The 22,464-nt window shown below is 35.9% G+C and overlaps 1 protein-coding gene across 2 annotated transcripts in view; it reads left to right on the plus strand.

Moving 5' to 3' along the window:
• The window catches only part of SMC3 (structural maintenance of chromosomes 3), a 40,154-nt gene that overhangs the window by 9,557 nt on the left and 8,133 nt on the right, over positions 1-22,464 (plus strand). The window contains exons 4-19 of one of the 2 annotated variants that reach the window (XM_055300109.1): positions 684-751; positions 2,671-2,742; positions 3,100-3,179; positions 3,444-3,522; positions 7,033-7,150; positions 8,604-8,779; positions 9,559-9,639; positions 9,868-10,032; positions 10,336-10,457; positions 11,794-12,007; positions 14,364-14,467; positions 15,123-15,222; positions 15,630-15,790; positions 16,155-16,296; positions 19,439-19,589; positions 21,589-21,741. In XM_055300109.1, coding sequence (XP_055156084.1) covers positions 684-751; positions 2,671-2,742; positions 3,100-3,179; positions 3,444-3,522; positions 7,033-7,150; positions 8,604-8,779; positions 9,559-9,639; positions 9,868-10,032; positions 10,336-10,457; positions 11,794-12,007; positions 14,364-14,467; positions 15,123-15,222; positions 15,630-15,790; positions 16,155-16,296; positions 19,439-19,589; positions 21,589-21,741 — 1,986 coding nt within the window. The remainder of the gene's footprint in view (positions 1-683; positions 752-2,670; positions 2,743-3,099; positions 3,180-3,443; positions 3,523-7,032; positions 7,151-8,603; positions 8,780-9,558; positions 9,640-9,867; positions 10,033-10,335; positions 10,458-11,793; positions 12,008-14,363; positions 14,468-15,122; positions 15,223-15,629; positions 15,791-16,154; positions 16,297-19,438; positions 19,590-21,588; positions 21,742-22,464) is intronic. The other variant, XM_055300110.1, reaches the window with a different exon arrangement.

Here is a 22,464-nt window from a genome sequence, read left to right on the forward strand (position 1 = left end):
TTATAAAAGATAACCAGTCCACCTCCACCCTCAGTATACACATTCATAAATGTATACTCAACTCTTAGAGAATGTCAAAGGTCTCCTGGGTGGACTGGAAATAGGACAGCTGAGTAGAGTTTCATTTCTAGGGCAGGGTGGTCCAGTTAGGTACTCTGTATAGAGGCAGGAATGGCTTCTTCATACAGAAGATAAGGGCAGTGCAAGCAGTGCAGTAGAAGGTGGGAATCTGAAATATTTCCCCGTATTTCCCACTTAGTTCTATTTCTTTTGACAAAAAAAAGTATACGGTTAAGGATATTGTAGGAATATATCCTGTCTTGTTAATAAATATTTTGACGAAAAAGAAGAAAAAATATTTTGACGTATATTATTTATATCTGGTGGGTTAAAAACAGTTTTAAAACCACTCAGTGTATACTTTAAGAGACTCTGGTTTGCTTCTCTCTTTTTGTTATCTCAGTGTTCCCTTTTTCTTTCTTTAGTGTTCAGTGGGAACTCCTTAGTATTTTGTCATTTCCAAGCTAATTAGTCTGAAGTACAGGCAAATTTTCTGCATATATAGAAGAGATAATCTGCTTTATCTGCCCTGTTCATTACATGATAGAAGTTATGGGGAGTTATAAATAAGGCATAAATCTTTCTTTTAGACTGTACTAATAGTTATGTTTTTCTATTTGTAGCAATTCAGTTTGTTCTTAGTGATGAGTTCAGTCATCTTCGTCCAGAACAGCGATTGGCTTTGTTGCATGTGAGTGAAATTGCTTTGAGATGTTATTGATAGTATGTATTTTTTAAACTATATTATCAATTCTGGTAAATAAAATCATTTGTTCAAGCTTTCAGATCCTTTGTAAATATGATACAGTGTCTCTTAAGGGTATGTATTCTGTGGAATTTGCTATGTTAGTGCATGATAAAGGTCTAATTTTTTTTTTATAATAGGAAATTTTCTATAGATGGGTATGTCTTCCCTATATTAGGGAGTATGGTCTGGTAATGCTGAGAAGCAGGTTTGCTGAGGAGAAAAGAGTTTGAGATTGGGAATTAAGAACTTTGAGACTTAGAACCAGAATTGGGAACATTAGAGAAACGACCATTGCAAACTAAGCAACATACTTGTTTTATTTTGGGCCATATTTTTAAGTTAAATGGTAAGAGGATTTTCCAATATGGAAGTTAAGCATAATTATAGTAAAGAAAATTGTTAGAATTTTTCATTGGATAATTATGAATAAGAACTAAAATTTCAGGATTAAAAAATTACAAAAGCTATACTAATGATAAAATTTCTTTTTGGTTTTTTTTTTTTTTAAATTTTTTTTATTTTATTTATGATAGTCACAGAGAGAGAGAGGCAGAGACACAGGCAGAGGGAGAAGCAGGCTCCATGCACCGGGAGCCTGATGTGGGATTCGATCCCGGGTCTCCAGGATCGCGCCCTGGGCCAAAGGCAGGCGCCAAACCGCTGCGCCACCCAGGGATCCCTCTTTTTGGTTTTAATATGGTTTATAATTAGTTATAAGAGCAGAAAGTGAAATTCCTTAATATACCTCAACAGAGTCTCTCACAGGAAGGTGTTTGTTTTTTAACCATTATCTTTTATTTTCCCTCTTAAATTTGAATTTTTAGCCTAGTAACCAGAGTTGGTTACCTTGTAGATAGATATATATTTAGGTTTCTAAGATTGACATTGAAAGAGTAACCTCTTTAAGTATCATTCTTTAGTGTGTTTAGTCACTGCATAGTAACAGTTTCTAAAATCTGGAAATTGGGATGCCTGGGTGGCTTAGGGCATGATCCTGGAGTCCCAAGATTAAGTCCTGCATCAGGCTCCCTGCATGGAGCCTGCTTCTCCCTCTGCTTATGTCTCTGCCTCTCTCTGTGTGTCTCCCATGAATAAATGAATAAAATCTTTAAAAAGGGGGCAGCCCCGATGCCTGCAGCCCAGGGCGTGATCCTAGAGACCCTGGATCGAGTCCCACGTCAGGCTCTCTGCATGGAGCCTGCTTCTCCCTCTGCTTGTGTCTCTGCCTCTCTCTCTGGCTGTGTCTCTATGAATAAATAAAATCTTTAAAAAAATCTTTAAAAGAATTTTAATAAAATCTGGAAATTATCTGGACTTGGTATCGAAGTGCCTGGGTCATAAATTGATCTATATGTGACACATGTTAAATGTGTGTCTCTTCATGGCAGATTTAAAATTATGCAGTGTATTGCAAATTAAGTGTTTAAGAAAGCCGAGTTCTAATAATTATATACTTTATTAGGGTTCCTTTCCAGCATTGAGTCTGTAAGAGAAAAACCTCAAAGTGTTGTAGATACTAGCAAATAAGTGGAATTACATGGGCATGTATGTTCTAATAAAGTGGTCTTCAGAACAAGACCTAAAAAAAAAAAACAAGACCTAAATATATCTGACTTTGATATCTCTTGCATAGTTCTCATGTTTTTAGTTAGAATCTAACCATTTGGTTGAAAAGTGGTGTTATCCTAATCCAGTATCTTTGCTCTTTTGACAAGAAGGATAAATACCTGTCTGTTAGAAATTTTTCTCTATTGAATTAGGCTTGTTATCATGCGCTAAACTTTAAAAAGTATTTAGAGAAGAAAAAGATAAAGGTTGTGAAAATATCACATAAATGACAAAAAATTTTTTGCATGTTTTAGGAGGGTACTGGTCCTCGTGTCATTTCTGCTTTTGTGGAGATTATTTTTGATAATTCAGACAACCGGTTGCCTGTGAGTAATGGCTTTTTCCCCCAGTAATAATGTTGAGAATTTTATTGATGCAACTAATTTTCTTACAAGCTTTGAAACATTTATAACTGTACTTAAACTCTTATAGTTTATGCTAAAATAGCTATACAGTTTACATACTAATTTTGTCTTAAAATTATAATGAACATTCTAGTAAACTGATGGGAGTGTGTAAGCTATTGTGAGAAAATGTCTGTCATAGAATTGATATTCATAGCATATCTTTACTGAGAAATAAGTTTCAAAATAATTACTAGGGACTCTAAAATGACCTTATTAAATAAAAAGTTCTCCAGTTTTACTGTGAGATTAACTTCAGGCTTTTACATTTTTTCTTAGATCGATAAAGAAGAAGTTTCACTTAGAAGAGTTATTGGTGCCAAAAAGGATCAGTATTTCCTAGACAAGAAAATGGTCACGTAAGCATTTTTTTTTCTGTTTTAATGCCTTTCACAGGAGTAAAAGTATTTTATTTGCCGCGTTATATGGGTTATATGCCTCATGTTCAACAAAGCAGTATTTAGAGCATTAACTTAAGAATCAGGATTATCTGAGGCTTGATAGAATAGATGATTTATTTAATGACTATACTCCCTCATGCCCCTTAACTCAAGAGTCTGCCTTTATGTTTTTGCTTATTGTTGGGTTATTTATCTGAATTTTTTTTTCAATGTTTATTATAGGAAAAATGATGTGATGAATCTCCTGGAAAGTGCTGGTTTTTCTCGAAGCAATCCTTATTATATTGTAAAACAAGGAAAGGTAAAAAAATTGTATGTCCTTGTTTTATAGAATTTGTTCTCTTGAGTGTATTCACTTGAATGATGAACTTGGCTTATTTTTAGGGATTAAGTTGAATGAAAAATGGACCTTACTGTCTTGTTTTCATTGATTTATTTTATATTGATGTATTACCTTTTATGTGACTGCAAAGTACATCTGTTGTGTAGTAGGATAGAATCATTTCAGCAGTTGGATCTTGTTTTCTTTGCCTATATCTCTTAATAAGTTGTACTGGAAGGCATTTTTGATTTGTGAAAGTCAAAATGATCATTTTTAAGAATATTATAGAGGAGCACCTGGGTAGATCAGTTGGCTAAGCATCTGACTCTTGATGTTAGGTCAGGTCTTGATCTCAGGATTGTGAATACAAGCTCTGCATGCTGGGCATGGAGCCTGCTTTAAAAAATATATACTATAGAAATCCTTTAAAAATAACATTAAAAAATTACTTCCTAAAATTAATAACTCTGTTGCTTAACATATCACAGAACTGAAATGGTAAAAAGCTTCCATTTCCAGAAATCTACCATAATGCCACATATTATTTTTTCTTGTAGAGTTATATTTTTTATAGTTTTTAGTAATATACTTTCTACTGTCTCCTCACATACTTTAAACTGTAGCTGATTTCTTTTTTAAAAACATACCCTGCAGTGTTCTCATAGTTTGTTATAGTAGTTTTTTGGACTAAAGGAAAGTTCTTTTTATTTTTATTTTATTTTTTAAGATTTTATTTATTCATGAGAGAGAGAGGCAGAGACACAGGCAGAGGGAGAAGCAGGCTCTTCAGAAGGAGCCCGATGTGGGACTCGATCCCCTGACCCGGGATCACACCCTCAGCCAAAGGCAGATACTCAGCTGCTGAACCAGAGCCACCCAGGTGTCCCAGGAAAGTTCTTTTTAAATGTCCACTTATTTCATATTGAAGGATTTTTAAGATATGTGTTGGAAAGGTAGAATTCAGGAGAAGTGATTAGGAAGAGTGTGGTGTTTCACATTTGGGAAATGCAGAACAAGTTTTTGAAAAGACCATCTTTATAAGCAAGAAATTTCTACAAAAGGCTGATTGTGAAAGATCATTTATCTGAGTCTTCTCTTTAAGATTTTATTTATTTATTCATGAGAGACACAGAGAGAGAGAGGCAGAGACACGGGCAGAGGGAGAAGCAGGCACCATGCAGGGAACCTGATGTGGGACTTGATCCCGTGACTCCAGGATCAGACCCTGGGCCAAAGGCAGGTGCTAAATTGCTAAGCCACCCAGGGATCCCCAGTCTGAGTCTTCTCTACTCACAAACAACATAGGCCCCTATACTTCATTTCAGTTTCTGCTTATATGTCATTTCATATAAGCCGTCTGTGAGTTTTCCTCATCCAAAAAAGCATTGCCTTCGCCCCAGCCCTACATACTTGCTTTATTCTGTTTTGGTTTTTTTCATAACAGTTATACTGTTTCCTGTCTTCTTCCACTAGATAGAATGTAAGTTTCATGAAGGAAAGACCTTTTCTGTTTTGTTCATTGCTCTTTTCCCAATGTCCAGCAGAGTGGCATATGTGTTGTAAGCATTTACTAAATATTTTTTAAGTGAATAATTTGAACAAGCATAATTGGGGTAATGAGTGATAAGGATCTGAAGAGGGGGATGCATGGATAGCTCAGTTGAGTGGCTGACTCTTGATTTCAGATTGGGTCTTGATCTTCAGATCTTAGCTCTGTTCTGCTGGGGAGTCTGGGGATTTTCTCCCTCTTCCCTGGCCCCTCCCCCTGCTTGAGTGCACTCACTTGCTCTCAAATGAATGAATCTTTAAAAAAAAAAAAAAGATCTGAAGGGGGATTCTTTGTATATACTTCTGATCATATTTTCTTGGCTCAGCTGATTCTCTTTTTATATAAAAGTGTTAGAATAACTTTTTTTTTCCACTTCCCTTTTTAATGCAGTGAGCATTTTTTTGCCTTTAGTGGTTAGCTGTATTTTTATGAATATGGTAAACTCCTGCTTGTTTAAAGTGGCATGGCACTTATTTTGTACCACTTTCTGGGTTTTTTTGTTTGTTTTAACTTATATATCTTAAGATTGTATTTATTTGTTTTAGAGATACTGCTGGTGTGGGTGAGCAGGGGAAGGAGCAGAGAGAGAATCTCAAACAGACTATGCCAAGTGTGGAGGCCAATGTGAGGTTCAGTCTCACGATCTTGAGACCAATACTAGAGCCAAAACCAAGAGTTGGACACTCAACTGACTGAGACACCCAAATGCCCTGCCATATATTTTTAAATACGATTTTAAAGATGCTTTTGCTTATTTTACTTAAGAGTCACTACCCCCGTCACAATTATTTGTTTAAAACATACCATTTTTAGGTGCCTGGCTAGTTCAGTTAGTAGAGCATATGACTCTTAGGGTTTTGAGTTTAAAACCCCTGTCAGATGTAGACTTGACTTAAAAAATAACAATCATACCATTTTTGATAATATATATTTTAAAAGATTTTATTTTATTTATAAAGAGTGAGTGCACACAAGTGGGGGCAGGAGCAGAGGGGGAAGGAGAGAATCTTTTTTTTTTTTTTTTTTAAAGATTTTATTTATTTATTCATGAGAGACAGAGAAAGGCGGAGACACAGGCAGAGGGAGAAGCAGGCTCCATGCAGGGAGCCTGATGTGGGACTCGATCCCGGGTCTCCAGGATCAGGCCCTGGGCTGAAGGTGGCGCTAAACCGCTGAGCCACCAGGGCTGCCCCAAGAAAGAGAATCTTTTTTTTTTTTTTTTAATTTTATTTATTTATTTATGATAGTCACATGAGAGAGAGAGAGAGAGGCAGAGACATAGGCAGAGGGAGAAGCAGGCTCCATGCACCGGGAGCCCGACGTGGGATTCGATCCCGGGTCTCCAGGATCGCGCCCTGGGCCAAAGGCAGGCGCCAAACCGCTGCACCACCCAGGGATCCCCAAGAAAGAGAATCTTAAGCCAGCTCGACACTGAGTGGGGAGACAGATGCAGGGTTTGATTTCACAACCCTGAGATCATGACTTGAGCTAAAACCAAGGGTTGGATGCTCAACCAACTGAGCTACCGAGATGTCCCTGTTATTTTTTGATAATACCATTATAGTTTTTTAATGTAGCATAATAGCTTCCCGCTTGTAAAAATACTTTGTTCTTTTAGAGTGGAGTTCATCTTTTATACCTTATCATGTTGACTGAGAAAAAATATGGTAATGGAATGTTCTTCATTTTTAATTTATAGTTTTATTCATAAATTCGACTTATGAATGGATCAATTCTATTTGGATTTTCATTTGATAAATTTCGTTTAATAAAGGATGTAGGTATGTGGGTATAAGCACTGTACAAATTAAATTCTTGAAGTGGTACTTAAAACTCAGCATGTGGATACTCTTTAAAGGTAGTGTTCTAAAAAAAATAAAGGTAGCATTCTTAAAGAACAGTGTGTAGCTACATCATAATTATTTTTCTAAAATTTTTAGATCAACCAGATGGCCACAGCACCGGATTCTCAGAGACTAAAACTATTAAGAGAAGTAGCTGGTACTAGAGTATATGATGAACGAAAAGAAGAAAGCATATCTCTAATGAAAGAAACAGGTAAAGAAATGTGATTCTGCTCTTTATTATAAATTACTTTGTTGTGTTATTATATTGAAAGGAGTTCTATTCTCAGGAGTATACAGTTTGATAATTTGCCTTTGCACTGAATGGAGAGATAATTAGTTTGTTACACTTTAAGGTTTGAGATTTCCAGTAATTTCTCTCTTTAAATAAAGAATTGCTGTTAGTAATGCCTTTGTAGGTCAACTATTTTTTTACCATCCTCATTGTTAGTAAGGTAACAGATTTGGATGCAATCCTCAAGAAAAATTGCTGGGAGTATCAGTTGGCATTAGGTTTTAAGTTGTTTAGGAGCAAGTAAATGGAACACTTTGAACTTAGAATTTTCCTTTAGTACATGTATTATAAAAACCCTACTTTGTTGTTCAAGTGCTGTGTTCTGTCACATTTTAGAGTCAGTCCTGAGTTCAAAAATCTGACTAATAATAATTAACTGATATTGTGACCTTAGACTTGATCTTTCTGATCTAAAACCTCTCCATATGTAAAATTCTTTTTCATAGTTCATGGTGGTGAGTAGAGGAGCAAAGTAGCTTCATGATTGGAATATAGGGGGTGTTTGTTCAGTATATGGCAGTTACAGATAATGCTGTTAACTATAAAAGTTGAAAAATCCATGACATTAATGATGTTAGTAGGGTTTTTGGAGGTTTTTTTTAATGATGTGGGAAGGCACAGTTGCCTTTAAAGGAAGTTTAAACTGAGGCCCTTAAGCAAATGTAGCATTATAAGAGCTAGTAAGTACTGATTCGAAAAGATACATATGGGACCATATGTTCCTTGTAGTATTACTTAACAATAGCCAAGAGGTAGACGCAACTTAAGTTTCCATCAACAGATGAATGGATAAAGAAGATATGGTATATGTATACAGTGGAATATTACTCACTTTTTAAAAAATGAGATACTGCCATTTGTGACAACCTGGATGAATCTAGAGGGGTATTGTGCTGAGTAAAATAAATCAGAGAACGGCAAATACAGGATTCCACTTATATTTGGAATCTTAAAAAAACCAAGCAAACAAACAAAACAGAAACGGACTCATAAATACAGAGAACAGGGCAGCCCCAGTAGCGCAGCGGTTTAGCGCCGCCTGCAGCCCAGGGCATGATCCTGGAGACCCTGGATCAAGTCCCATGTCAGGCTCTCTGTATGGTGCCTGCTTCTCCCTCTGCCTGTGTCTCTGCCTCTCTCTCTCTGTCTCTATGAATAAGTAAAATCTTTAAAAAAAAAATATAGAGAACAAACTGGTGGTTGTCAGGGTGGTGGATCTTGTCATTTTAGTATCTTAGATTTGGTTGTCACATACTATCATATAAGCTGTAGTTCTTAAGATTAATTTTAACTACTAGCATATTTGAAGAAAGTTATTATTTACATAAAAGTTTTATTCAACTTCTTTGCCCCTCTCTCATTTCTTTTTAAGAGGGTAAACGGGAAAAAATCAATGAGTTGTTAAAATACATTGAAGAGAGATTACATACCTTAGAGGAAGAAAAGGAAGAACTAGCTCAGTATCAGAAGTGGGACAAAATGAGACGAGCCTTGGAATATACCATTTACAACCAGGAACTTAACGAGACTCGTGCTAAACTTGATGAGGTAAAAGAACTTTGTCACTTAAATTCAGAGTGATTTTAGTTTGTTTTATATGTTAAGCTCATTTTATATTTCTATTTTTCAATGATTTTTAAATAGAAACTTAAAGAATTTTAAACCTCTTAGTGAAATCATTGGTCGGTAAAATTGTTCATTCAGTTTATTCCAAGGAAAATCCTTAGACCTGTATGGTCCTTGCTATAGTTGTGTCTGAAATATAATCAGGTTGTGGTGCACTGCAAACCAAGATGAGGGAAGCCACCTTTAAAAGCTTCATGGAAAAAAAATAAAAGCTTCATGAAGGGGTGCCTGGCTGGCTCAGTCAGTGGAATATAGGACTCTTGATACTAGGGTCATGAGTTTAAGCCCCATGTTGGGGGTGGAGTTTACTTTATTAAAAAAAAAAAGCGTCATGATTTTTTTTTTGGCTTTTTAATATGTATTTTTGTTGTTTCTCCCTCTGCCTATGCCTCTCTGTGTCTCTCATGAATAAATAAAATCTTTAAAAAAATGTATTTTGTACATTTTGTATTTGTATTGCTGATTTTTTTTTTTTTTTTTTTTTTTTTTTTTGGTATTGCCGACCTTTTGTCCAAAAATTTGTTAATTTGTTTTAGGTAATATTTAAAACTAAAGGAGCTTTCCATTTAAAACTTCTTAAAAAAAAAAAGAAGCATCTTCAAGTGAATTATTTTATTTTAGCAGATATTTTAAAATTCTACTACGTTATGACATATTAAATACAAAGTGAGTTAGAACTTACAGCTTTTTGTCCCCCTCAGCTTTCTGCTAAGCGAGAGACTAGTGGAGAAAAATCCAGACAATTAAGAGATGCCCAGCAGGATGCAAGAGATAAGATGGAGGTAAGATTATAAACGAGGCTTATGTTGACTTATATTTTTTGACCACAGTAAATCCTTTTGTACCAGAATTAGGGAGTGGAAACTTCAAACAGGTGTTACTGGGATTGAGTATTAGAAAGACAGAATAGTACTGAACTTGTAAATGAAGGGAAAAAAGGACAGAACTAATAGAAACTCTGCTGTTCCACTTCTAATTGTTTGATTCATTTCTGTTTGATACTTCACTAGGATATTGAGCGCCAAGTTAGAGAATTGAAAACAAAAATTTCAGCTATGAAAGAAGAAAAGGAGCAGCTCAGCGCTGAAAGGCAAGAACAAATTAAACAGAGGACTAAGTTGGAGCTTAAAGCCAAAGATTTACAAGATGAACTGGCAGGCAATAGTGAACAAAGGGTAAGTTAAAATGCTAAAAATGAAAGACTTATAAATGTTCAAGCTGAATAGGAATTGCAAAAGACCATGCTTTCTGTCATGGGGGTACATGATTTTAAACTTTTGAAAAAGATCTGGCACATTAAAATAATTTTTACTCATGTAGCAGCTCAGTACTGTGTCCTTGTTTCTTTCATTTAAAAGTTAGTTTTGTGTTGCAATATCAGTTTTCTCATCAACTTTTTTTCATGAGAAAATATTTTATGCTAGACTTAAGCAGAAATTTTTAAGATTGCATTTTTACTTACCCTGCTTTATTTACAGAAACGCTTATTAAAAGAGAGGCAGAAGCTACTTGAAAAAATAGAAGAGAAGCAGAAAGAACTGGCAGAAACAGAACCTAAATTCAACAGTGTGAAAGAAAAAGAAGAGCGAGGAATTGCTAGGTCTGGGATTTCTTTCACCATTTCTAACTTTCTACGTAGTTTCTCTGTGAAAGCTAAATAGTTATGAATTAAGAAGACACAGGGCAAAAGTTAAATCCAGTTTCAAAGTAATAGTCTATGTTAAACAGCTACTCTGAGCCAAGCATTACTATATATACATCATATACATTTTTTTCACTCAAGCCCTGAGATTCACATCCTCAGTGTAAGTTCAACAAACTCAAGGCTCTGGTACGTTAAATAACTTGCCTAGATGTTGGGCTTTTAAAAACATGGATTTGTTGTTCCTTTTTTTTTTTTTTTTTTAACCAACATAACATCTTGCTCTGTTTCACCCTTTTTCCTTTTTTCATTGTTGTTTCAACATCTGGACATTTTAGTGTCTGTAAATTCAACATGTCAACTTTGCTGATTTCATGGTTTAGTGCATTATGTTTTTATGCTACCAGTATCTGTTTTAGTAAATTATTTCCTTTGCCCATTTTTTTCTGATACTTTTCCTATTGTTTGATAGGGTTGTTTGTAATCTATATTCTAGTATTCTATATATTGTAAATGTTTTGTCTTTCTCTTGCCTTTTTTTTTTTTTAAAGACTTTATTTATTCATGAGAGAGAGAGAGAGGCAGAGACACAGAGGGAGAAGCCCAATGCGGGACTCAGTCCCGGGTCTCCAGGATCACGCCCTGGGTCAAAGGCAGTGCTTAAACCGCTGTGCCACCTGGGCTGCCCTTTCTCTTGGCTTTTAATCTTGGTAGTATCATTTATTGTAAGGAGTTAGAAATGTCTATATAGTTAAATGCATTTTGAAAATTCCTGAGAGTAGGATATTAGAACTGTCTGTAGCTTTACTGACTAACCCAGACCTGGAGTAGAAATAAAGACATTATGTGCCTGAAATCCTTAGGATATGGGCTATTTTACATGACTTTAAATGTGACTTTTCAAAATAAAATTTATAGGGACGCCTGGGTGGCTCAGCGGTTGAGCCTTTGGCTCAGGGCATGATCCCAGAGTTCCGGGATCGAGTCCTGCATTGGGCTCCCTGCATGGAGCCTGCTTCTCCCTCTGCCTGTGTCTCTGCCTCTCTTTCTGTCTCTTGTGAATAAATAAAATATTTTTTAAAAATAAAATGAAATTTATATTATATAGTACTAGTCCAAGGAGCTCTATTAGATACCAGTTGCTTTTGTTTTTTTTTTAATGGAATTTTAAAAATAACTATTGTTTTTCTGTGTGCTCTTGACATATCAATTGCAGTTTAAACTTATTTTCTCAAAAAAAAAAAATTACTTTCTCGTCTCTTTTTTAATCATTCTTTTCTTCTGTCTTGTATAGATTGGCCCAAGCTACCCAGGAAAGAACAGATCTTTATGCAAAGCAGGGTCGAGGAAGCCAGTTTACATCAAAAGAAGAAAGAGATAAGTGGATTAAAAAGGAACTGAAGTCTTTAGATCAGGCTATTAATGACAAGAAAAGACAGATTGCGGCTATCCACAAGGATTTGGAGGACACTGAGGCAAATAAAGAGAAAAACCTGGAGCAGTATAATGTAAGAGCTTTTATAGCTACTTTGTGAAAACCTTTCAGAAGACATAAACATGTACATGTTATCTATTTCATTAAGTTTTACTTTGTTGAACAGTTACATTACTACTCTTAATATACAGAAAACAGGTACTTAGAAAAGATTAGCCCAATTTAATATCTATATGGTAGTTTTTTTCCAGCTCTATAAGAGTTCGTATACATTGAGTATATCTTAAAATATATTTTTATAAATTGGTGGAATGTTCCTGAAGTACCTTTAATTTTAACATGATAAATCTAAAATATAACTTCAGAGTAACTTAAATTTTTTTCCATTTTTACAATCTTTCACAGTTCTCTGTCAATAACTTATGCAGAATATATTTTTTGTTAAGGCAGTGGTGATTTTATAAGATTTTCTAAATGAATTAAACATTAGCTACTATGCATGTTTGGTAGCATTTTCTAAAAAATTGAAGTAGAAGATAAAATCCCATCCAGAATAAGAAAGATCTCACATTATTTAAAATGAGGAAGAGGGAAAATGGTAAGTGTTATGTGTGGCTGTATATAGGTGATTGAAGGCCTATAGAAATGATGAGAAAGGGAGTGTGTAGGACAAGTGTAGGGTGAGGATGTTCTATATGTATCTACACAGAGGAACCCTGTTAACTTATGAGATCTGTACCAGTTGGGTTATTGGTTTATCAAAAAGCCACTAAATGCATAAAATCTTGACATATGTAGGATGTATATTAAAATTTTACGTATAATAGTAAATATTATTTATATACATGTAAACATATCTTATTTTGCTTACAAAGATAAAGGTATGCTCATGGACTGGGCTTTTCATTTTTTAAGAGCAGTTTTGGGTTCACAGCAAAATTGGGAGGAAGATACAGAAGTTTCCTATATATCTTGTACTCCCACAAATGCATAGCTTCCCCCGTTATCAGTAACCCCCACCAGAATTCACACCAGTCTTTTCATGTAGAGCCCAAGATGTTTCTTTTGAGTATGAGTAGTTTCCAGGGGACTTTTTTGTTATGAGCCACGCATGTAAGTATAGTTCTCCTTAGAGCTGAATGAAACTTCCAAGATTCAATCTAGGGTCATATATTGCATTTAGTTGTCATATTTCTGTTATCTTTTGTAATCTGGATCAGTTCCCTAGTCTAACTTTGTGATTTGACATTTTGAATTACTGTATTTTGTTAATAAAGTACATATTACATATTAATACGTGTTTTTATGTATTATGTTATTTCTCTCGAGTCTTTTAGAGTTGATTTCCCTATTCAGTTTTTAGTGAGTCACCTTTGCGTGTGCAAAACTAAATCAAGTTTTTAGAGAAACCGCTCTTTGCTTTGTCTTCATAGTCTGTTTAATATTTAACACAATCACATCATAAACAAAAAACAAAAACAATGGTGAGCAAACACAATTTGCTCTGTAATCGTAAATAACTGGTAGAAGAGTGACCAGGAGTAATAGACAATAGTCTTCTAGCTTCAAGAGTCCAGTGTGCTTTGGTCAGGATGTTTTATGGAGGGAATGGAAAAAACAGGTTGATCCAGATAGTTTAGTTACTTGGAAATTGATTCATCTAGTTTCAGCTGTGATGGCTGCATGTCCTTTCCTGAAATAAAGAAAATGTGTTTGTCTTGAGTTCATGGAGACAACCTCAACAAATACTCTTTTTGAAACAGCCAAGTGATGAACCAAGATTTTTCAATAGAGTTTTTATTCATTCTTTCTTAGGCTTGAACTTCATTATATTTTGCAGTATTTCAGCTAACCTTTCACTGGTGAAGTCTTTTATTCTGGATAGAGATGATTTTCTGGTGTTGATTGCATTATGTAGAGTAGGTTTTTGCTTAGTGTAATCCTCAATCTCTTATGTTCAGTTGTATGTGTGTAGTGTGAAAAGTGTGACTACAGTATTTTGAGCATTTGTGAATGTATTTTTTCTCCTAGAATTCTAGTAAGGTTTAGATCATTAATGAGCAAATTAATTTTATTTTAGCAATATTTTGTAGAGTAATTGATTTTATGGTTGGTTTTTCTTGATGTGCTCTTTGCCTACAGGCATTTTTTAAAAGTTAGAATTGGATTTTTTTTTAACAGTTTCATTAAGGTACAATTGACATACAGTACATTGCCTGTATTTAAAATGCATCATTTGATAAGTTTTGACATATGAATACCTCTGTGAAATCATCACTACAGTTAACATAACAAACCCATTCATCACCCTAAAACATTTCCAATTCCTCCTTCCCTTGCTGTCCCCTAGCAACTACTAATTTTGCTGTCACTATGGATTAGTTTGCATGAAATTGGATTTTAAGTTTGAATTATTTTTATCTCCATAGAAACTGGATCAAGACCTTAATGAAGTCAAAGCTCGAGTAGAAGAACTGGACAGAAAATACTACGAAGTAAAAAATAAGAAAGATGAATTACAAAGTGAAAGAAAGTTAGTATAGACTAAAATATGCCATAATTTTTTTGAGTAGCACTGCTTACTGACTGTTAAATGGTCTTTAAGTTATAAATGAGGGACTCCTGGGTGGCTCAGTAGGTAAGCGTCCGCCTCTCAGCTCAGGGCATGATCCTGGAGTCCTAGGATCGAGTCCCACATCAGGCTCCCTGCATGGAGCCTGCTTCTCCCTCTGCCTATGTCTCTGCCTCTCTCTCTGTGTCTCTCATAAATAAATAAAATCTTAAAAAAAATTATAAATGAACTAGGGGTGCCTGACTGGCTCAGTTGGTAGAGCATGTGTGACTCAATCTTAGGGGCTTTGAATTTGAGACCCACTTTGAATATAGAGAGTAACTACTTAAAAATCTTGAGGTGCCCGCATGGCTCTGTTAAGCGTCGGCCTTTGGTTCAGGTCCTGGGACTGAGCCCTGAATCAGGTTCCCTGCTCGGCAGGGAGTCTACTTCTCCCTCTCCCTGCTTGTGCGTGCTCTCGCTCCCTCACTTGGTCTCTCAAATCATTCAAAAAAATCCTTAAAATTGTAAATGAACTGTTCAAGTTTAATTTTTTTCAGTATTTTATCCCAAATTACATACTATTGGTGCATCTTAATGCTTTTAAATTAAAGACAGTCTAATTTTTATTGATTAGTTACTTGTGGAGAGAGGAGAATGCAGAACAACAAGCACTTGCTGCTAAAAGAGAAGATCTTGAAAAGAAACAGCAACTTCTTAGAGCAGCAACAGGAAAGGTGGGCAGATTCTTTTCATTACTTCAGTTTACCATTGAGACAATTATTACACAAGAAATTGTTTCCAAAAAAAAAAAAGAAAAAGAAATTGTTTCCAAGCTGTAAGTCCTTGGTTCCAGGTGACAAGAGCAAATCACCTGTCCTATAAATTTGAAATGACGTATTAATGATAGCGCTTCTGATTTTTAGATGGAGTCAATTTTTAATGCTATTGTCAGAAGAGAACCAATAAAAATAGTTTCATGTAGTTGGCATTTTTGAAGGGGGTGATGTGTTTGTTGTTGGGGAAGGTGTTTAATCTCTGAAATATTTTTTTAATGTATAGAGTAATGGGTTTGTTTCTTGCCAGCAGAAAGTGCCATTTGGAAATACCATTTTAATATTTTTCACTCCTCACAATTTAACAGGCTATTTTAAATGGAATAGACAGCATAAACAAAGTACTGGACCACTTCCGTAGGAAAGGAATAAACCAGCATGTTCAAAACGGCTATCACGGCATCGTGATGAATAACTTCGAATGTGAGCCTGCTTTCTACACGTGCGTGGAGGTTACTGCTGGTAACAGGTGAAGTTTTTTATTTTTTTTTTTGAATTTTTAAAGGAAAGGAATAAGCAGTTTTTTGGAGTTTTAATACAGTATATCTTTCATTACCTTCTTTTATACAACTTGCCTTTTTAATTTTATAAAGATACACATGTCATATCAAGTATTTCTAATTGTAGAAGCTAGAACTATCCCTTTTGGGGCTTCCTTTTCCTCCCTCCATTGGAATTTTCTAAGTAGTTTCCCTCCTACCCTATCCCAGTACAAATTGGGTTGCATAGAAAAAAAAGTGAGTTATTTGCCTATATATTCATAGCACTTTTTTTTTTCATATAGCACTTTAAAGTCAAGCAATAAAGATGTGTCTTGTTTTGTTTACATGCAGGTTATTTTATCATATTGTTGATTCAGATGAAGTCAGCACAAAGATTTTGATGGAGTTTAATAAAATGAATCTTCCTGGAGAGGTCACTTTTCTACCTCTTAACAAGTTAGATGTCAGGGATACTGCCTATCCTGAAACCAATGTGAGTCAGTGTGTGTGAATATCTGTCTTTCAAAAGTTAATTTTTCTCGTGGTTAACACATGCTAGTGCACAGGCACTGTGTATTAGGATTCACTGGTCTGTGAGATAAACTTGCTTTCTTCCTTTACAGCATAGTCGATACTGGGTAGGGATGGAAAAGAAGACAGGTCACAGACAAGACATGAAATCGTTGCAAATGTGTAAAGTGTTAAAATCCAAAAGTATGGGATACTTTGGGAGATTATTCCAGGGTCTCAAAATTAAGGAGGAGAAATCCCTGAGAATTTGTGAATATTTTTAAGTTTTCTGAATATACGTTTTAAATGGCTTATAAATTAAAATGTCTAGCAAAGATGATAGACCCTGAAAACATAATGTTTTTGTTATTTGCTGGTATATATTTAAATAGATTAAAATGGTCCTCAGACACTATTCTTGAGAAAACTAATTTCTTTGAGGTGTTTGATTTCAGAATGTTGATAGTAACTATTTTACTATCCTCCATGGTTAAAGCTGGAAATCTATAATGATAACTTAAGTGGAACAGTGAGAATCTTTATTTTATCTAAAGAGAATATGAGAGGGAGGAGGGATAGAGGGAAGAGGAGAAACAAATTCATGGCTTGAGCAGGGAGCTGGAGGTAGGCTTGATCACAGGACTCTAGGATCATGACCTGAGTGGAAGATAGATGCTTAACCAACTCAGCCACCCAAGTGCCCCTGGAACAGTGAGAATCTTAAGTTACTTCAAGTCTAGCCTTTTCTTTTAAATCTATAAGTTTTTGGGACACCTGGGTTGCTCAGTGGTTGAGCATCTGCCTTCAGGTCAGGGCGTGATCCCAGAGTCCCAGGATCGAGTCCCGCATCAGGCACCCTGCATAGAGCCTGCTTCTCCCTCTGCCTATGTCTCTCTCTCTCTCTCTCTCTTCTCTCTCTCTCCAAAAAAAAATAAATGAAATCTTAAAAAAAAAAAAAATCTATAAATTATCTTTGAAGTTTTGGGGAAGAAAAATTTAGTTACAAATGTGATACTGTGAAAAAGCAAGACTTAAGAATGCATGTAGTATGGCTCCCTTTAAACACAAACAGGTGTTGGGGTGCCTGGGTGGCTTAGCGGTTGAGTGTCTGCCTTTTGCCCAGGGTGTGATCCTGGAGTCCTGGGATTGAGTCCCACATGGGGCTCCCTGAATGGAGCCTGCTTCTTTCTCTGCCTGTGTCTCTGCCTCTGTGTGTATGTGTGTGTGTCATAAATAAATAAAATCTTTGAAAAAAAACAAAAACACAAATAGGTGTGTGTGCTTGGGTGGCTCAGTCAGTTAAGTGTCCAACTGTTGATTTCAGCTCAGATTTAGCCCCACGTCAGGCTCCATGCTCAGCAGAGTCTGTTTGAGATTCTCTCTCTCCCTCTGCCTCTTAACCTCTTTCTCAAAATAAATAAAATCTTACAAATAAACACATAAAACTAAATTTAGATTATAGAATTAGGGGTCACCTGGGTGGCTTAGTCGGTTAAGCCTCTGCCTTCAGCTCAGGTCATGATCCCAGGGTCCTGGGATTGAGCTCTGCATTGGGCTTCCTGCTCTTGTGAGAAGCCTACTTCTCCCTCTCCTGTCCACTGCTCTCCCTGCTTGGGTTCTCTCTCTCTGTGTCAAATAATAAAGTATTAAAAAGATGATAGATTAGAAGTACAAGGAAATGGTTGTCACAAAAGTTATAATATTGGTCATCTCCAACAGCTAACTGCTATATAATTAGGAAAGGGACACACACGACTTCTCAGTGTAAGCAGTGTTATTTCATATTCTCCATGGCAGTTACATTGGTGTTCTCTTTGTAATTGATTTAAGCTTAACATATTTGTTGCATTGTTTTGTATGTGGGTTGTATTTCCTAATTTGAAAATTTGAATTAGAAAAATTCCTAACAGTTTAGAAGAATGTAAAAAGAAAATTTTATAGGAAAAATATTTTCTTTCTTTTTTTTTAAGATTTTATTCATTCATGAGAGACAGAGAGAGGCACGGACAGAGAGAGGCAGAGACACAGGCAGAGGGAGAAGCAGGCTACATGTCGGGAGCCTGACGCAGGACTTCATCCTGGGTCTCCAGGATCATACCCTGAGCTGAAGGCCGTGCTAAACTGCTGAGCCACCCGGGCTGCCCTAGGAAAAATATTTTCTTGAATATCTAAGACATGCATACAATAAAATGAAAACATTTGAGGAAATACTATTAGTTAATGTTTGTTTAGCCTTTTTTTTTTTTTTAAGAGAAAAGGCATGCATGTGAAAGCCAGCAAGGAGTGGGAGGGGTGGGAAGAACCAATCTACAAACCTTAAGTAGGCTCCATGCCCAGCATGCGGTCTTACACAGAGCTTGATCTCCTAACCTTGAGATCATGACCTGAGCCAAAACCAATAGTCAGATGCTTAACTAACTGAACCATATAGGTCCCCCTGTGTAGCCCTTCTGTGTGACAGATGCTATCCTATGTGTTTCGCATATTATTGGTTTATTTAATCTTAACAGCTTTCTCAGGAAGGTACTGTTATAGTTTTGTGGATGAAGTAACTATTAAATGGAGAAGTTAAGCAATTTGTCCAGAGCATGCGTGTGTGTGTGTGTTTATATAAAAGATTTTAGTTATTTATTCATGAGAGACACACAGAGAGAGAGGCAGAGACATAGGAAGAGGGAGGAGAAGCAGGCTCCATGCAGAGAGCCTGATACGGGACTCAATCCCAGGGCTCCAGGATCACGCCCTGAGCCAAAGAAAGGTGACAGACGCTCAACTGCTGAGCCACCTGGGCATCCCCCGAGCATACATCTGATGCATGTTCAAACTTGGATTTGAAAAAAAAAAAAAAAACTTGGATTTGAGCCTGAGCTGTCTGACTCCAGAGCCACTAAACTCTTTGTCACTTTGCTCTGCTCTTGGAAACCTAGATGATTACATGAACACAAGTTCAAGGATAATTGAGTAGAGTGATTTTTCTGGCTTCTTAAGAATAAAAAGATAGTAGTTTTGAAATGTGAAGGCATTTGTGTTTATTTGTCTTTATTTTCATAAAGATGTAATTCATAATTCTAACATGTTTTCATTAACTGTTGTCATCTCTTTGTTGACAAAATATTCATTTTTAGGATGCAATTCCTATGATAAGTAAGTTGAGGTACAATCCCAGATTTGACAAGGCTTTCAAACATGTGTTTGGGAAAACACTTATTTGTCGTAGCATGGAAGTTTCAACCCAGCTAGCCCGTGCTTTCACTATGGACTGCATTACCCTGGAAGGTTTGTAATAGTAATTCTTAGCTTTGAACAAATTCTGTTTTGGGTTTAAGAGTATTTCAAAATTCATGTCCAGTTATTTGTCATTTTTAAGCAGTTGGTTTGTTTGAGTACAGACGGCATCCACACTTTGTATTTAGTTGATGTCTCTTAAGTATAATCATCTGGTCTGTATAGTAGGGGTTCTTAGCCTTTTTTGCACTGTGGACTCCTTTGGCTCTTTGGTAAAGCCTATGAACCCTTTTTCAAAATGTTTTTAAGTGCATAAGATAAAATACTTTGGATCACAAAAGAAACCAATTAGATTGACATTGTAATCACAGTATTTTTTAAATATGACAGTAATTCTTTAAGATATTCAAAAACAAGATTTAGCAGTGGGTCTAATATAATTTTGAAGTACTGATATAGGTAAACAATATTTTGAGATTTGGAGCAAGTATAATCTGATAGAAAATAGCTGTTATTTTTCATGGTAACAGTTACAAGTACTGATAATACCACTGGGTTCTTACTTGTTAGAAGGAATTTTGCGGTTTCATTTTGAAGTTCGTATAAAAATAAAGATGTGAATTTTTTTTCCTACCTAAGTCATGGATCTCCTGAATTTTATCCATGGAGTCTAGGTTAAGAACCTTTGGTAATATAAGTTCATCTGCCCTCATTTTTTTCATTTTTTCATTTTGTTTATATTTTATTTGCTGATGACAGAAGGTAACACCCAGCCTAGGTTTATCTCTATAGATAATTTTTTTTTGTTGTTGAACTGCCTTTCAATGAGTTATAAAAATTGTGATACATTATTTCTAAAAGTTGAGCATGTATATCTCATAAAAGAGTAAGGACACTCCTTAACCATAGGTATCAATGTAAACACCTATGAAATTTAACATAACTGAATAATGTCATCTAAAAAGTATCTACATTGTCCCAAAATATTTTCTATTCAGGATCCAATCAAGGATGCACATGCAGTGTCCTCTCCGGATTCTTTCAATATAAGACAGCTCCTTTTCCTTCCCACCCTTAGGAAGTTTACTTTTTCATAGAATGTGTCATTTTCTGGATTTGTCTTAACTACTTCCTCACCATAATATTAGATTAGTTTAAACATTCTTGACACGAGTGCTGTGTACTTAACTGCATCACACAATGTGTCACACTGTCGGTGATGCTAATGATGGCACAGTGTAAAAGTGCCCTTTCTCTTTGTAATTAATGGAACTATCCATTAAGAAAACATAAATATCAGATTCCCCGACAACATTTTTACTAATGGTTTGACTCAGTTAATACCCTGGGGGTTTCCAGATGGTATTTCTTAAATTCTATCAAGGCTTCTCTCTCTCTCTCTCTCTCTCTCTCTCTCTCTCTCTCTCTTTTAAGAGAGAAAGAGAAAGGGTAGGTGCATTCACTGGGGTGCGGGAAGAGAATCTGAAGCTGATTTCAGGCTCAGTGCAGAGCCTGATACGGGACTCAATCTTACCAACCCTGAGCTGAAATCAAGAGTCAGATGCTTAATCAACTGAGCCACCCAGGTGCCCCATAGATTCTGTATTTATTAGCTGTCACTCCTCTGTAAAAAGAGCCCCCTCCTTTTTTTTTTTAAGTATCATTGTGAGTTACCACTTTTTTTTTTCACTTTTTTTTTTAATTGATTGTGTTACAGCATTGCCATTATTATTATCTTTGATGTTCACATTTTCCCAAATATGGCTAGTGGAATTCCAAACTCCCAAGTCCTGTGTTTTCTTGACCTTTCTCCATTGGTCTTTAGCACTTTCTCTTTCTCTGGCAGATGTTCAGGCTCACCTAGAAGGGATATTTCCTAAATGCAAATTTTAACAGTTGGAAAGCAAAAGTTTTTCAGAGTAGCTTAAATCTTCTAAATTCTCGCTAGATAGGTAAAGCCTTTAGATTAGTTTGATTGTAAGTCCGTTTATCATTGAATAAAGAAATTGTTACCCAGAATTTCTATCTTCCTTGTGCTTTGTTTTTATAGGTGACCAAGTTAGTCATCGCGGTGCTCTAACTGGAGGTTATTATGACACAAGAAAGTCTAGACTTGAATTGCAGAAAGATGTTAGAAAAGCAGAAGAAGAACTAGGTGAGCTTGAAGCAAAGCTCAATGAAAACCTGCGCAGAAATATTGAAAATATCCTTTTGTCTTGTGCAACAGTGGAGAACTGTGTTTGGGTAGAAATATGTAATCTTTTGCATGTAAGGTATGTTTTCTTATATATACATTGGGGGGGGAAATCGACATTTGACTTTAATTTAAGCATGGGAACTTATATATGTCAAAGCTTAACTTCTGAAGACAGGGGAAAAAAACTCTTGTAGTATTGATTCTTTCCTTAGCTGTTAAATAGCCAATAGCAGTGAGTCAGTCTATTTCAGAGAGCAAAGAACCTGAGGTGCACTAAAATTTAATATTAGGGAACTGAGGAGGATTGGTCAGAATTGTAGAAAGAAAAAGAGGTTAGTGTTTCAAAGAAGGGTTGAGGAGGGCCTCTGTGATGCCACATACTGCATAGAAATTAAACATAGGGTTTTTTTTTTTTTTTGAAAGGTTGAACAGTTTATTATTTTACATGTATAAAGAATTGAACATAGAAACTAGGATGAGGCAGAGTCAGGAAGATGATTCCATCTCAGTCGGTGATGATGAGCTCATCTACTCCCCAGTCTTCATAGCTCCTATCTGGCAGGTAGCGGTGAATGATAATGGGGATCTTTCAAGCCTTGAGCTCTTTCATGGCGATGAGCCAAGGGATCTGTCTCCCCCTCCAGCTCCACCATCACGGGGGCACACATCCTTTCCTTGAGCTGTCTCTGGCACCTGAGATACTCTTAAAACCACCTGCCTTTCCTGCAC

Source organism: Nyctereutes procyonoides, unplaced genomic scaffold, assembly GCF_905146905.1.
Source record: "Nyctereutes procyonoides isolate TBG_1078 unplaced genomic scaffold, NYPRO_anot_genome, whole genome shotgun sequence".
NCBI classification, from domain to species: Eukaryota; Metazoa; Chordata; class Mammalia; order Carnivora; family Canidae; genus Nyctereutes; species Nyctereutes procyonoides.